General features: G+C 29.9%; 1 protein-coding gene across 2 annotated transcripts; it reads right to left on the bottom strand.

Moving 5' to 3' along the window:
• Positions 1-7,819: 7,819 nt before the first annotated feature.
• LOC120071470 (transcription factor bHLH68) lies at positions 7,820-12,209 on the bottom strand. 2 transcript variants are annotated; one of them, XM_039023780.1, is made up of 9 exons: positions 11,722-12,207; positions 11,262-11,628; positions 10,812-10,883; positions 10,422-10,487; positions 9,829-9,894; positions 9,227-9,295; positions 9,035-9,079; positions 8,496-8,540; positions 7,820-8,297 (listed from the first exon to the last, which is right to left on the bottom strand). In XM_039023780.1, exons 1-9 carry the CDS (start codon positions 11,973-11,975, stop codon positions 8,154-8,156), a joined length of 1,128 nt encoding a protein of 375 aa, XP_038879708.1. In that variant the 5' UTR covers positions 11,976-12,207; the 3' UTR covers positions 7,820-8,153. The 2 variants fall into 2 exon arrangements, with proteins under 2 accessions (XP_038879708.1, XP_038879709.1); XM_039023781.1 differs by lacking the exon at positions 8,496-8,540 and having other exon boundaries at positions 11,722-12,209.
• Positions 12,210-13,993: the final 1,784 nt, after the last annotated feature.

Genomic DNA, 13,993 nt, shown 5'->3' with positions numbered 1-13,993 from the left:
GATTTTTGTTGGAGCTTATAGTCGGAGGTGGCTGTCGGAGGTGGCTGTCGGAGATCGAAGTTAATCGCATGAAAGTGGTATTAGAGTTAGTTGTCGGAGTTTGTTATCAGAGGTGGTCATCGAAGTCCCGAGTTGGTCGTTGGAGTTGCTCGCTCAAAGATGGTCATCGAAGGTGATTTTCATCAGAAGTGGTTTTTAGATCCTACGGAATTGATTGTCGGAGTTGGTAGCACGAAGTGGTCATTGAAGTTGGGTCACTAGATTTGGTTGTTGGAGCCGAGAATTGGTTGTTAGAGTTGGTCGTGCAAAGGTTATTGGAGTTAGGAGTTAATCGTCGGAGCTGTCATCGGAGGTGTTTCTCAGAGCCCGAATTTCATCGCTGGAGTTTCCAGCTGAGGTGATAGTCGAAGCCTGGAGTTGGTCGTTAGAGTTGTCATTGGAGGTGGTTTTCGGAGCTTGAAATTAGTTCTCGAAGTGTGACAGTGACCAATAGGTGGAACCATTGAAAACATTGGAAGAAGGAAGAGTTTAGGCGAGTTGGTAAAATATATCAACACAACTCCATCAACATTTAAAGTTGATGGGCCAAACAATGAGTTGGTATATTATACCAACTCAACTCAACTCATTTTGGTGAGTCAAACACCTCCTTACATTTTTATTTATTTATTTAATATATTAATCTTGATATTAAATACAAGTTTGGAACATGAACTTTCATGAATATTTTAATAAATCCGTGACAATCCTTAATCTTCCAATTCTACATTCAATGGTATTAGATAAACATGAAATCTCATTTCCAAACTAATTATAGAAATGAAAGAAATAACTCATCTATGAATTTTTTTCAAATAATTTTTTTTAATATATAATGACAAAAATAGGGTAAGATGGAAATTTTTTCTAAGAATAGGTGTTTGGGAAAACTATTGACAAAATTGGGGTAGTGAAATAGGCTCCACAATTGTCATGTGGCAAACTCGTGTACCCGGTACACGAGTACCGTTTAATCCAGCCAGCACCACTCGGCTGATTGGTTGACTGGTCAGATCAAACTCGTAGACCCGATCCACGATTTGCTTATTTTTTTAAAAAAATGCGTGTTGACTATTTTTTTAATTGTGAATATACAACAATATTAAAACTTTAGGAATGAGTACACAAATTCTTCTTTATTAAACTTATTAAAGAATATTTACAATTAATTCTTTAATTTATAATTTGAAAATGAAAGTTTACATGAAATTTAAAAATGACCCCCTGGCCCTTACCCCTCATGGGAATTGTCTTCGTGTCCCTCTAAATTAGGTTCACCCTGTTGTCACTGTCGACGAATATGTCTTCGATCGATGTCAGCAACATTGAGTCATCTTGTTTGTTGAATAATACCTTCTATGTTGACCAATGTTTGTTGACACATTGAACCCAATTTTAATAAGTTGTTCTGCACTGAATATTGTTGAACATCGACCATAAAATTATTCTGTACAATAAAAATAAATAAATATTAAACAATATTCATATCATATATATGGAAAATGTTTGATTTTAACTCTCTTACCATGCAGCAATAGTAAGTGCCGTAAAATGTGATAAATCGCCTCGTGATTGAATTGTACCAAGAAAAGTAGTCGTCTGATACAACTGACCCATTTGTTAATTCTCCTTGTGCACAACGATCATGTCATCCATGGCCCTGTTATTTCCAACGCTTGTGCATTGGAAGCCTGATAAAGTTCTCTATACAACCATGCAAGACATGCACCACCCCACGAGTACCTACCAGCGTGCTCAAAATCAGACAATAGTGGGAGGAACATGAGATGCACTAGAGTATTTGACTTGTCAGCAAACAAAAATTATCCAATAAGCTGCATGATGTATGCTTGTGCATGGCTACATATGCTGATGTCATCAGCATCGGGAGGTAATTCTAGAAACTGGGACGCCAACCAGAGGATACTCAATCTTGATCCTTTCAGATCCTCTGGTAGAACGTCTAAGAGCTCTTCACAAGCGTTCTTTCAGTCATACTGTAGTGAACATGTCAATGGTTGTCCGTCCACTCGTAACCCAAATTGTATGGCAATGTCCTGCAACGTAATCGTACATTCCTCATAAGACAGGTGAAATGTGTGGGTTTCTGGTCTCCAACGCTCAACTAGAGTAGTAATAAGGTGCCAATCAAACTGGATAAAACCAATTTGTGCAACCCCAAGAAAACCTGCCTACTGAACATAGGGAATAATGCGGTGATCAAATGAGATAGTATTTTGTGTAGTCGTCTCCCTTCTTCGACAACTCAATACTACAGTGGAAGAACTATCCCATACAGATTGTGAACGATGCCTATTTTGTTGGTATAATTGTACAGGATTAGAAGGACTAGGCCCCATTACCTAAGAAGTTCAAATTACATTACATAATAAAATCCATGACATAAAAGATACATAAAAAGTACATAAAAAGATACAATTATATAAAATAAATTCATTACATAAAAAATACAATCACATAAAAAGTATAAGTACATAAAAGATACAATTACATGAAAAATATAAATACATAAATGATACAATAACTAAATCTTCAAGACGCATCGACATACTTATTATGATTTTTTCAACTGTTATAGCTACAAAAAAAATATGTTAATATGTCAACCCAATTTCTAAGTTAACATATAAGATCTAAATATTATACATTTAAATCAGCTAAAATCTACAATTCATAAACTATACATTTAAATCAGCCCAAATCTAAGATCCATAAACTATACATTTAAATCAATATATCTATATGAACCAATCTTCATTTTTATAAACATATACATACATTTCTACATTCAACCCAACAAGTACATAATCATCCAACGAATTAATCATAAAAAAATAGCCCAACAAATAGACAAACATAATCATCCAGAAAAATAGCCCAACAAAATCAACCCAAAAAAATCTAATTTATAAGTTCATAAACAAAATCAGTCCAACAAATAAACAAATATATACATATATTTCTAGATTCAACCCAACAAATAAATCATGGATCCATAAACTACATACTAAGTTCAGCCTAAATGCAAACAAAATGATATATATAGGAAGATTATATATTGGAACCACGTAGGAAAAGACTTTTACCACAGAAGCGTTCGGACGATTTTGGACGGACGAACAAATGGAGGATGATTTTGGACAATTTTGGATGGACGAACAAATGGAGGAAAAATGATACGTTTGATGCACAAGACGGAAGCAAAATGAGGAAGATTTCGGATGATTTTGGATGGAGAAGACGAAACAAAAGAAGGCAGAACGTGATTTTGGATGGAAAAGGCAGAAGCTCCGATGAGGAAGAAGAAGGGGCACGATGCGATTTAATGGAGGAAGAAGTCGTGTACCAGGTACACGACTTAAAGTAATCGTGTACCAAGTACACGACTTAGTTCATGATTACCTCAGTCAATGCTGCATGACTGCCACGATAGACTGTGTGTGCTATATGGACAGGAACTCGTGTACCCGATACATAATTTAGTGCTAATCGTGTACCGGGTACACGATTAAGGTTTAATCATGTACCAGGTACATGATTTAAAAACCTATTTTTGACCATAATTTTCCACCTATCCTATTTTTGTCATTATATATTAAAAAAATATTATTTAAAAAAAAAATTCCTCATCTATATATCTTTTAAAGGTTGTGAAGTTTCTATATCTTTCAAATGAGGATTCTTAACTAAAGTTCATAAACTTTGTCATTGTGATATCATACCTTAAACCAAAAAGTCAGAAGTAGAGACTCTATTTGATAATATATATATTTTTTTTTCACTTATTTGATTTTGGTTTTTTTAGGTTTTAAAAAACAAAAATCATACATGTCTGGTAACTAATTTTATGTTCTCTTTTTAACAAACAAAAAACCAAAACCATGTTTGGTGATTGTTTTTAGTTTTCAATTTTTTAAAAATTGAAAAAATTAAAAGCATGTTTGATAATTGTTTTTATAAGTTCAAAATAAATTCTGATGACCTTTTTAGTTTTATATTTTCTTCTAACAATAAAATCAAACTATTTTTTGTAATATTTTTCCATCTGATATAAATAATTATAAAATTATAATTTATTTTTTAATTTTTGATAAATTTCAAATTTGATAAAACAATATCAATATTTTAAATGTACCGATTAACCACAAATAAAATGAAGAAAAAATTAAAAAAAAAAAATAGATTGACCAAAAAAAGAGCATTAAAAAAAATTACAATGCTTTCTTGTGACAAATTTGTTCCCTTCACCCTCTACTACAAAAAAATAATCGATAAAACACAAGAAATAATTAATAATTTCACTTCTGTAAAAGCAAAAATGATAAGAGAATAATAAAATATTGAACACAACTCAATGATTTACGTTATTTCCTTAAAATAACTTTGTGAAAATATTTTGAATATTATTTTATTTAATTCCATCTAAAAAAGTAGGAATCATTATTATATCATACAATGGAAGAGAAACAAAAAATCAAAAAATGGATGTTAGTGATTGAACCCAAAAACCTTTTCTTTAGTAGTTATAGCTAATAACCATTGGATCACATTATGTAATTTATTTGAAAGAATATTTTTTTAATAATAAGTAGTATACTTCTTTTTTTAAAAAAAAAATGCACACCCCATAGATCGAACCCAAGTACAGGAAGTTGACGTTAGATATCATATCATTACCACGGGTGAAAAGGGCGTGCATGTACTCTTTTAGAAACGAAAACGGTTTTCGGAAACGTCTTTTTTCCGTTTTTAAGATTTCTTAACCTTTTTTAAAACGTTCGTCAAATTAAATAAATAGAAAACTCAATAGGATACGAAACAAACCCATTTTCTAAAAACTAAAACTAAAATTCCAAAACAGAAAACAAATTGGTCATCAAATACCCCTTGGATTTCTACCTCTACATGTTATACATTGAACTAGAAAAAAGTTTTTAAAAAAAAGTTCATAGGCTTTAAATTCTATAGCTACTCGATCTCTAAAATTTCAATTTTAATATGTATTCAAAGATTCCTTTAACTTTATGTTATAGATTTTTTTATATATGCGAGACATTTTTATTTGTTATGTTGAAAAAATATATAATAAAACATTGAAACAAATTGTACATGAATTCTAAAGCCAAACAGATTATCAATCAAAAGTTAATCAGCTTGTAATTTTTGATAGAGATACACTATTGAACGTTGTTCTTAGAGAAGACACTCCCCCACTTGTACTAAGTACTTCGACACTTTATTCTTAGGATATCATACAAGAAATCATGTGTGCAGCTAATTTCACAAATTTTAGTTAGATTTGTATGCTTATAAAAGACCTTTTGGAATCGTATTATTGAAAACCAGAGTTTTTGTGTGAATAAGGTTTTTGTAAAATTGTATTCACTTCCAACAAAAGAAGACGATAAAAATGTAAAAGACCTAACCACATTCCATATTCTTAAATCATCAATTAACATAAAAACTTAAACTAATGAGTGAAGACGCATTTAATTATATATCACTCAACACATGTAATTTAACGATTATAAATTAAAATAAAATAAAGAAAGAAAAAATTCAAATTATGAAAGAGTTATGGGAGAGGATTGAATAGGACAGACCAAGGTGTGAAAAGACTTTTGCTTTTGTAAAGAGTAGTTTTTGTGTTTGGTGAAGTACTATTAAAGCTGCTAAAAGAAAGGGCCAAAGACAGAATGGTGGTTTGTGTTTGTGTTTGTGAGAAGAAATTATGCAAAATCCTTTTTAATTATTTTTAATTATTTAACCAAGCTGTTTCTGTGTCTTTTCCAAATGGGTTTTTCCAGGTTTTTTTTTTTTTTTTTTTTAACCTTATTTCAAATTCATAAATTTTGGACCCATCTCTCTGTCTCCTATATTCACTTACAGCAAATGAAAATGAGAGGAAACCCAAAATAATAATAATAATAATAATAATAAAAGAAAAAAAAATCAAGAGAAAGAAAGAAAAAAAAAAAAAGATTTCTTCTTTTCTCTCTTTTGATTTTTCACACTTTTGAGGTCCCAATTGCTCAAAGCTCTTGGCTTGTCAATTCCATAGAGGTTAACTGGGCCACACTGAAACAGACCTTCAAAGGAATTTATGCAAAAAGCCCAAGTCAATGCTAAAATGGCATCTTCTCATCACCCCCAAAAATAAAAAATATCAGTATTAATATGAAATACTTCGAAGTTAAATATTCATTTTTTTTCCTTAAAAATATTAATTTTTTTGGATGGGCTTTTGTAATTAATATGTATCTCAAGAATACATTTTTTTTTAATTGTTATTATACAAAAATATCAGACATATAAGATTTAAATGTATATTTGTATTTGGTGTAAGAGTTAGGGTTTCATTTTTGGGTTAGAAAATTATGTAATCAACTAATATAAATTAGTTTGAGGTTCGATCCTCCTACCCCACTTATTGTTAAAAAAAAAAAAAAAAAAAAAAAAAAAAAAACTACAATTAAGTTTGTAACCTAGAGTGTGGTTTTAAGTCGGAGGCCTTGGAAAAGTGTATAGATGTGTATTCAATCCGGAGAAAAAACACATTTTTTGGTTTAGTTTCTATTTAGACCTAAGTTTCAAAATACAACAGATTTATCCCTAATTTTTAGTTTTAATTTATATTTCGTTCATAGGTTTCAAAATATTAAGTATGAAATTTGAATTTTGAGTTCGTTTCAATTTGATCCTAAGACTTCAAGATTTACAACTTTTAGCTTTATTTTTCATTAAAGACTCCGTTTCTGTCCTAGGTACGTAATGTGTAATAATTAATTAAAAATTAAATTAATTATAATCAAATTAGTTTGTTCTAATTTTTAATCATTATTAAAATTAATTAAAAAATTGCATATTGTAATTATTTTAAATTAGTTAACTGAAATTCAACTAGAAGCTAAAAGTGTAAAATATTGAAACCCACAGACCAAACGAATATTAAACTCAAAACTCAATGGTAGAAATATAACATTTTGAAACCTAAGAATCATATAGAGATTATACTCAAAACTCAGATGTAAAAGTGCAATATTTTGAGTCCTAGAGACCAAATGGAAACTAGATCTTTGGAGCTCAAAATTAACATTTGAAGCTCTTCTCTAGCTCCTCTTGTACTAATCTTTATTTGAATGAATTTCTTGGGCTTTTGGGTGTGATGAGGATGCTAAAAATGTATCAACATAATTGTAATATTCTGGTGTACCTCCTGATCTCCAAATTCTACCTCATTTATTTCTAAAAAATAGAAACTAGACTTAAGGACCGAGGGACCAAACATTTGTATTTTTTGTTAATTCATGTATAAAGATAGTGGTGTTCCATGAAAATAACCTAAAAGATTATAAGATCGAGTTTCCAACTCCTAGATTGTCACAGTCCATTTAAGAGGTGGGGATAACCACTTTATTTGATGTGTCTCCATCAATACCCATGCCTTAGTGGTAGTTGATAACAAAGTTACCTATATATATTAAAAGAATACGAGGCCAAGAAATTACTAGAGGATTGGACAATTGTGACACAATTGATGGAAAAGTAGAGGGAATGGATCATGATGTTAAAAGCTCAACTGAAAACAACCCAAATTTCAAACTAACAATATATATGTTAAGAATAATGATATCAAATCTCTCACATTCCCTAACACTATACATTTACATACAAATGCATTGGGAAGTATAGAGTGCGTGTGAGAGGGAGAACCCAAATTAAAACATCAATAATGATAATATAATTATTATCATTTTAATTATAAACTAATTAAGATTAAAATAAACCACAATATTACTTAAGAAAAGATTAGATTTTTTAAAGCATCTGCTACAGCACTCTTTGTATAATAATATACCTCTTTTTTTCTTTCTCATTTTTTTTTTTTTTTTTGCATGGTTGGAGTATGTTTTAATTTGCATAGCATCATGAGCAATCAGCCTTTGTTTTTCTTTAGCAGATTGACTGCTCATGATGTTATATCAGTTTCATAATGTAGCTCTCTCCATTCTTTAATTCTCTGACCTTTTTTTAGTCTTGAAGGGTTATGCTGTAACTTGCCCTATCAAATTCTTCCCACCCGCCCCAGTCGTCTACCGGAAACCACCACCGCCGCCGCCACCACCAAACGCCGGTGCCCAATAATCGGCTCCATTGTCACTCCCAACTTGCAGGGTGCAGGACACAGGAACCAGACATAACCCTCTACTCCTCAAATCCTTCTTTCCCTCTTCATCCTGAAATAAATTTCAGTTTTGTATATAATAAATCTCTGGCATATAAAAAATATTTTTGTAGAATTACTCTCATATATTTAATGGTGTAAAACTATCAGCTACATAATGACAACCTATCTTTACCCGTATATATATATATATATATATNTTGAGGCTAATTAACCTAATGATTTTTAACCCAAAAAATTTAAAACCAACCTGCTCAGAGACTCCTTTCCTCTTCAAGCAATTCTCGTTCAAGAGCTAATGAAAACAATAACATTACAAGAAAACCCATGAGCCAAATTAAAAAGGTTCATACATTGAGGTAAATTTTGGTCTTTTATGATGATTATTATTATATATGGTTTGATCTTTTTGGAGTCAATAAAGCTGATCACATTGTTGTTGTTTTTAAGAAACTTTATTCATTAAGAAATAACGTTATTTCTGAGAATCTATAGTCAATAAAACCTTTTACATTGGAGGTTGAAAAATATAGACATAAAAATTTCCCATCTTTAATTTTTAAAAATTCTTTTTATTCGTATACTGATCATCTTTAAGTCAATAAAGTTGGCACTTTATTCCTTAAGAATTAAGACTGCACGATCCAAATTAGCTACAAAAGAAAAATAAGGAAAAAAAAAAGTAGTGTAGCTTAGCCTTTTGGAAAAAGAAAAAGGAAAAAAAAAGAATTAAAATTATATAAAGTCCTTTAAATTAGAGAGATCCCATGCATATAAAGAAAAGCTCACCTGGCCAGGATCCTCAGGAAAAACACAATTTCTTTCTCCTTGAACCTAAAAAATTAATTTAAAAGGAACAAAATAAATAAATAAGAAAGTAGAAAAATCCAATTTTGTCTAAAAATTTGAAATGGGTCAGAAGGGAATTTTATAAAATTTTGGGTCAATAGAGAGAGAGAGAGTTTGAGAATAATTTCTTACAGAATGTTGTTGTTGCTGCTGCTGCCTCGTACTTCCCGAAGCATTGCCCAAGTAGGGTAAGCTCAGAGCCTGAATCCAATGCAATAACCAAAGACAAGTAGACATTTAAGAATGTTAGAATTTAAGATTAAAGAAATATATAGTTTTTTTTTTTTGGTGCACATATTGTCCAAGATTTAAAATGTCGATCTTTGTATTTTCAAAAAAACAAGTTCACGTTGTTCATATTTTTATTATAGTTCACGATATATCTTGAACTATACCTATTCTTTACATTTCATCCAATTATCCAACCATAATTTAATTGTCTCATGTTAAACCATTCTCTATTCTTTTGGCATGACCTTTCTTCTTAGAAGTTCGAGCTTCGATCTTACAAGTACAATTCATAATAGATGTAAACATTGTTCTAATGAAAATATCGACATGTGAGTTAAATTTAAGAAGAAAGGTGGTGTGTTTGTGTTTGAAAACTAAAAAAGGGAAAGAATATATAGAGATGGAAATAGGGAAGTGAGTGTGTAAAAAAGAGTGTTAGAATGCATGGTTGTTTGAAGGAAAAAGAAAGGGGAAAAAAGGAAAAGGGTTAGAAGAAACATCACCTCAATTTGACTCTGAAGGAATCTGATGTATCCAATAGCTTCTAACAAAACTGAAGCTGTGTCAGTCTGTACCAATTAAAGACAACCTCAGCTTCACGCCACAACCATCCAAATTTTCATATTTCCATGTGCCTAATTTTGCTTTTCTTTATCTTTGAACAATTTTTTGTGCCATTAACTGAATATTCTCCTAGTCTTTACTTACTGGATATATAATTACAACATAAATAATCTATATTATATTTAATAATAGAGGAAAATCAGGCCTTTTTTTTAATTTAAATGTTTTCGTTTTAATAATGGGTCCATAAGGGTTGAACTAACAGCTCATTCTCAAGACTTTAGCAAAGAAAAGTAAAAGAAATTAAAAGTTGGTGAGAAATGAAAAAAGAAAAATAAGAATTGATTTGGGTTGTATTATTATAAAAAGTTATTCTCTTTTTTGCTAATGGGGAAATTAATCACCTACTTTAGTGAAAGATTAATAATAATGTAAAATAATAGTAAAAACGAATCTTAAATGGTTAAAAACAAGTTGTTATGTACGTTTAAGGCAAAATTACTGTGGAAATGTTTGATTTTTTTTTTTTTACCTTCCCGAATGGGGAAACTAGCTGGTGGAGAGCTGTAATTCTGTCACCCAATTTTTCCTTCCTTACCTGAGTTTTATTTTTCCAGCAAAAAGAAGCATTATTAATAATCCACGCAATATATGTAAATTTGTACTGAAAAGAAGAAAATAAAATATTTAAATGGCTTTGATTTATTATCATAATAATTTATTGTTATTTTTCAATATTGGGATGAAAATAACCCCACAAATAGAAATAGGAATCAAGAAGAGAGGAGAAATGGACAAGCAAGAACGACAATTATATCATCACAATAAGAGATGTTTATGTATGGTTTGGTTTTTTTTTTCCATGTGAGTTGGTTTTCTAGTTTTTGTTTCGATCTAAAAAAAAAAAAAGAAAAGAAATTACCTTGAAAGTGGTTTGGTTCGAGGATTGAACTCTTGCCTTCTTCACTGCCCCACCAGTTACATTGCTGTTACACTTAACAAATACAAACCCAAAAAAAAAAAAAAAATCAATAGTAGAGATCCATAAATTCTCAATATAATCATAATGAATTGAAAAAATAAACCCCAAATCAAAAAAGCAAAAAAAAGGAGATTCAAAATCCCACTAATTAAGGTAATTATAATCTTCTTCAAAAGTAGTACTAACTTTGAACCGATCCGGCTATATTCAGATTGACAATAATTCTACAAGAAATACTTAGAGAAAGCTCATGCACGGGATTATCGATTCGTGACAGAAATCAAATCAAACCAAAAAGGGTCTCTCCCAAAATCCCCCATACTAAAATATTGAACATATTAAACATAAATAATTCACAAGGAAAGGTTTATAGTAATTTGTTTTACTAACCTCGGAAGAGCGATCTAGTTGAGGAGGATGTCTAGGACGAGAATGATCAACAAGAGAGTTGTTATTGTTATTGTTTGAAAAATCCAACATATTACTGCTGAAACTTGTCACACATGACTGAGGAGAAGAAGATTGTATCATAGGAGACCAATTTTGTTTTTGAGCCACCAATTGATAATCGTCGCCACCGTGTCCATACACATAGTTACTTGCTTGAGCTGAGTGTTCTTTCTTGACATCAACTTGGTTTTGTTGAGTGTTGTTGTTATTGTTACTATTCAAAATCTCTTCTTCCCAACCCTCTAATTTCTTGGATTGAAACATTCCCATACAACCCTTTTGATCATCTTCACCTACCAATCCACCCCTACATACAAAATAAAAAATATATATATGATTAAAATTCAAGTAAAAAAAAAAAATAGGGCTAAAAATTGAAAAGAGAAAAAGAGAGATTTACAAGAGGAGTTGGCTCCAAGATTCAGGAAGGTGGTGATGATCTTGAACATCATAGTAACAATTAGAAGGAAAAGGAAGTGAAGAGTGAGGGAAAAGAATATTGGGAGAATTATTATTATGATTATTATTAGGAGAAGATTGTTGTGTGGTTGTGCTTCTCAAACCTCCACTAATATTCATCATATTCCACCAATTAGGGTTTTCTGAACCCATCATTTGTTGCATAACTGAGCTTTGCAAAACCCCTCTATTCATCTCTTAAAAAAAGAAAAAGAAAAAAAAAAATACAAAGAAAAAAAACCCTATTTTTTTCTTCTTGATCTTCTTCTTCTTCTTCTTCTTCAAAAATGGAGGGAGAACCAAGCAAGGCCTTAGCAAAGAAAAACTCTGAATTTTCCTCCAACCCAACTATATGTAGAGGGTAAAATCAAGTTTTTTTTTTTTTTTTTTTAATTTTTTTTAAAAAGAGAGAATTTGAATAATCATAGAGTTTGAGAGAGAACCTTTGTCTTTATATTATGTCTCTCTCTTTCTTCATTCTTTATTATTTTGCTTTTTTTCTTCTTCTTATTATTTTTTTTAACTTTTCTTTCTTTTTCTTCTGCTTTTACTTTATCTCAAAGTTGTGTGGGACAAGAAAGGTACTGTTAACAATTCCCATAAAATTTAGAAAAACAAAAATATGGATTTTTGTAGACTGACTTTGAGTACACAGGAATCCCATCATTCTTCACCTTACATTTTTTTCCCTTCATCATATCAAATTCATATATAGTCACCTAACTTTTTCCTAGATGCTATCATATATATGCATCAAAATTGCATTATTCACCCACGTTAAAAAAAAAAAAATTACCGATAGAAAAAATATCAAATTGTTTACAAAAATAACAAAAAAAAAAAAAACATAGATACTATCCGTGATAGAAATTGATAAAAGTCTATCATTAATAGAGAGTGATAGATGTCTATCAGTGTCTATTAGTAATAGAAATTGAAAAAGTCTAAAATGATTAATTTTGCTCTTTTGTGTAAATAGTATCCTTATTTTTCTATTTTTAAATCACCATAAAAGAAAAGATACCCCTTTTTAATTTCTTTTGTAAAAAAGAAATTAAACAGTTATGTTAATAAATTATTAAATTTACTATAGTCTTGGCAGCTAAGGTTTTGCACTATTGTTGTTGATGATTTAATTACTTTATTTGTCTTACTTTGGGTACACCATGATAATAAATTTGAATGTTGTGGCTAAAATGTAAACATAACTTTTAAATTTAGCCCCTAAAAATGTCATCATAGGGAATGTTTGATAGTTACTTTAAATAACATGACTTCATAATCATGGTTACATTTGTCTTGTATTGAAATTATATGTATGCTAGCTAGCCAGCACATATATATCTATATCTTATTCACAAGAATTAAGAATATAATCTCCTCAAATGCTATTTCATTTACAGTTTATAGAGGTTTCCCCTTTCTGGTATATTTCTAAAATGTGCAATAAAATGTATTCTTTTCTTTGAAAAAAAAAATTCAGTTTAAAGGTTTGATTAATTGTTATAATGTAAAAGCATGAGAGATTATAAGTAATATTCAATTGATGTCATTAATAAAAATAGTAAATATTTTATGTTCTTTAATGAAAATTTGTGGAGGATGTAGATTGAGATAAAAGAAAGCACGACCAATTTGACCACAGTTTTCAAGATGAAGGTCGAATTCTAGAGAATGAGTTGATTTCAATTTCCCAAATCTTTATGAATTTTTTTTTTCTTTTTTCCTTTTTTTTTTTTTGGGTCGAGTACCATACATGTGTGTATATGTCAAATTATAAGATTAGTCCTTGAACTATCAAATTTGTATATATATTTAGTCTATAAACTTCAAAGATGATCTAATTGGACTATAGACTTTAAAATTTTTTAATAAATTTCTTAATTTTCAATTTTGTTTTTACTACATCATTAACATTTTCAAATGTTATTAATTAATATCTAATAGATAAAAATTTGAATTTTATATGTAAGGAGATTATAAACATTTAATTTTGTGTTTAGTATAGTCTGTGAATTTTAAAAATATTGAAAAAAATCATGAAATTAATCGACACTTTTCAATGTTTCGGAAACCATATGTATATTTTTATATATAAAAAAATAGCTTAGTTTCTTGATTATTTTGTAAATTTTTTAGACTAGGGGATCAACAGTAATGAAAGTGTTATTTTTAAGAATTAATAATTAAATTATTGATGACAAAAGCTGGTA

The sequence above is a fragment of the Benincasa hispida genome, chromosome 2 (assembly GCF_009727055.1).
Source record: "Benincasa hispida cultivar B227 chromosome 2, ASM972705v1, whole genome shotgun sequence".
NCBI classification, from domain to species: domain Eukaryota; kingdom Viridiplantae; phylum Streptophyta; class Magnoliopsida; order Cucurbitales; family Cucurbitaceae; genus Benincasa; species Benincasa hispida.
This window is presented reverse-complemented; position numbering and strand designations above follow the sequence as displayed.

Bases quoted from the DNA above. Each gene is read 5' to 3' on its own strand.
- LOC120071470 (XM_039023780.1), bottom strand. From the start codon at position 11,975: ATGAATAGAGGGGTTTTGCAAAGCTCAGTTATGCAACAAATGATGGGT. The intron at 9,895-10,421 runs GTAAAAAAAAAA...TAATTGGTACAG, and splicing joins TAGTTTCCCCATTCGGGAAG to ACTGACACAGCTTCAGTTTT. The intron at 9,080-9,226 runs GTAAGAAATTAT...TTAATTTTTTAG, and splicing joins AGCAGCAACAACAACATTCT to GTTCAAGGAGAAAGAAATTG.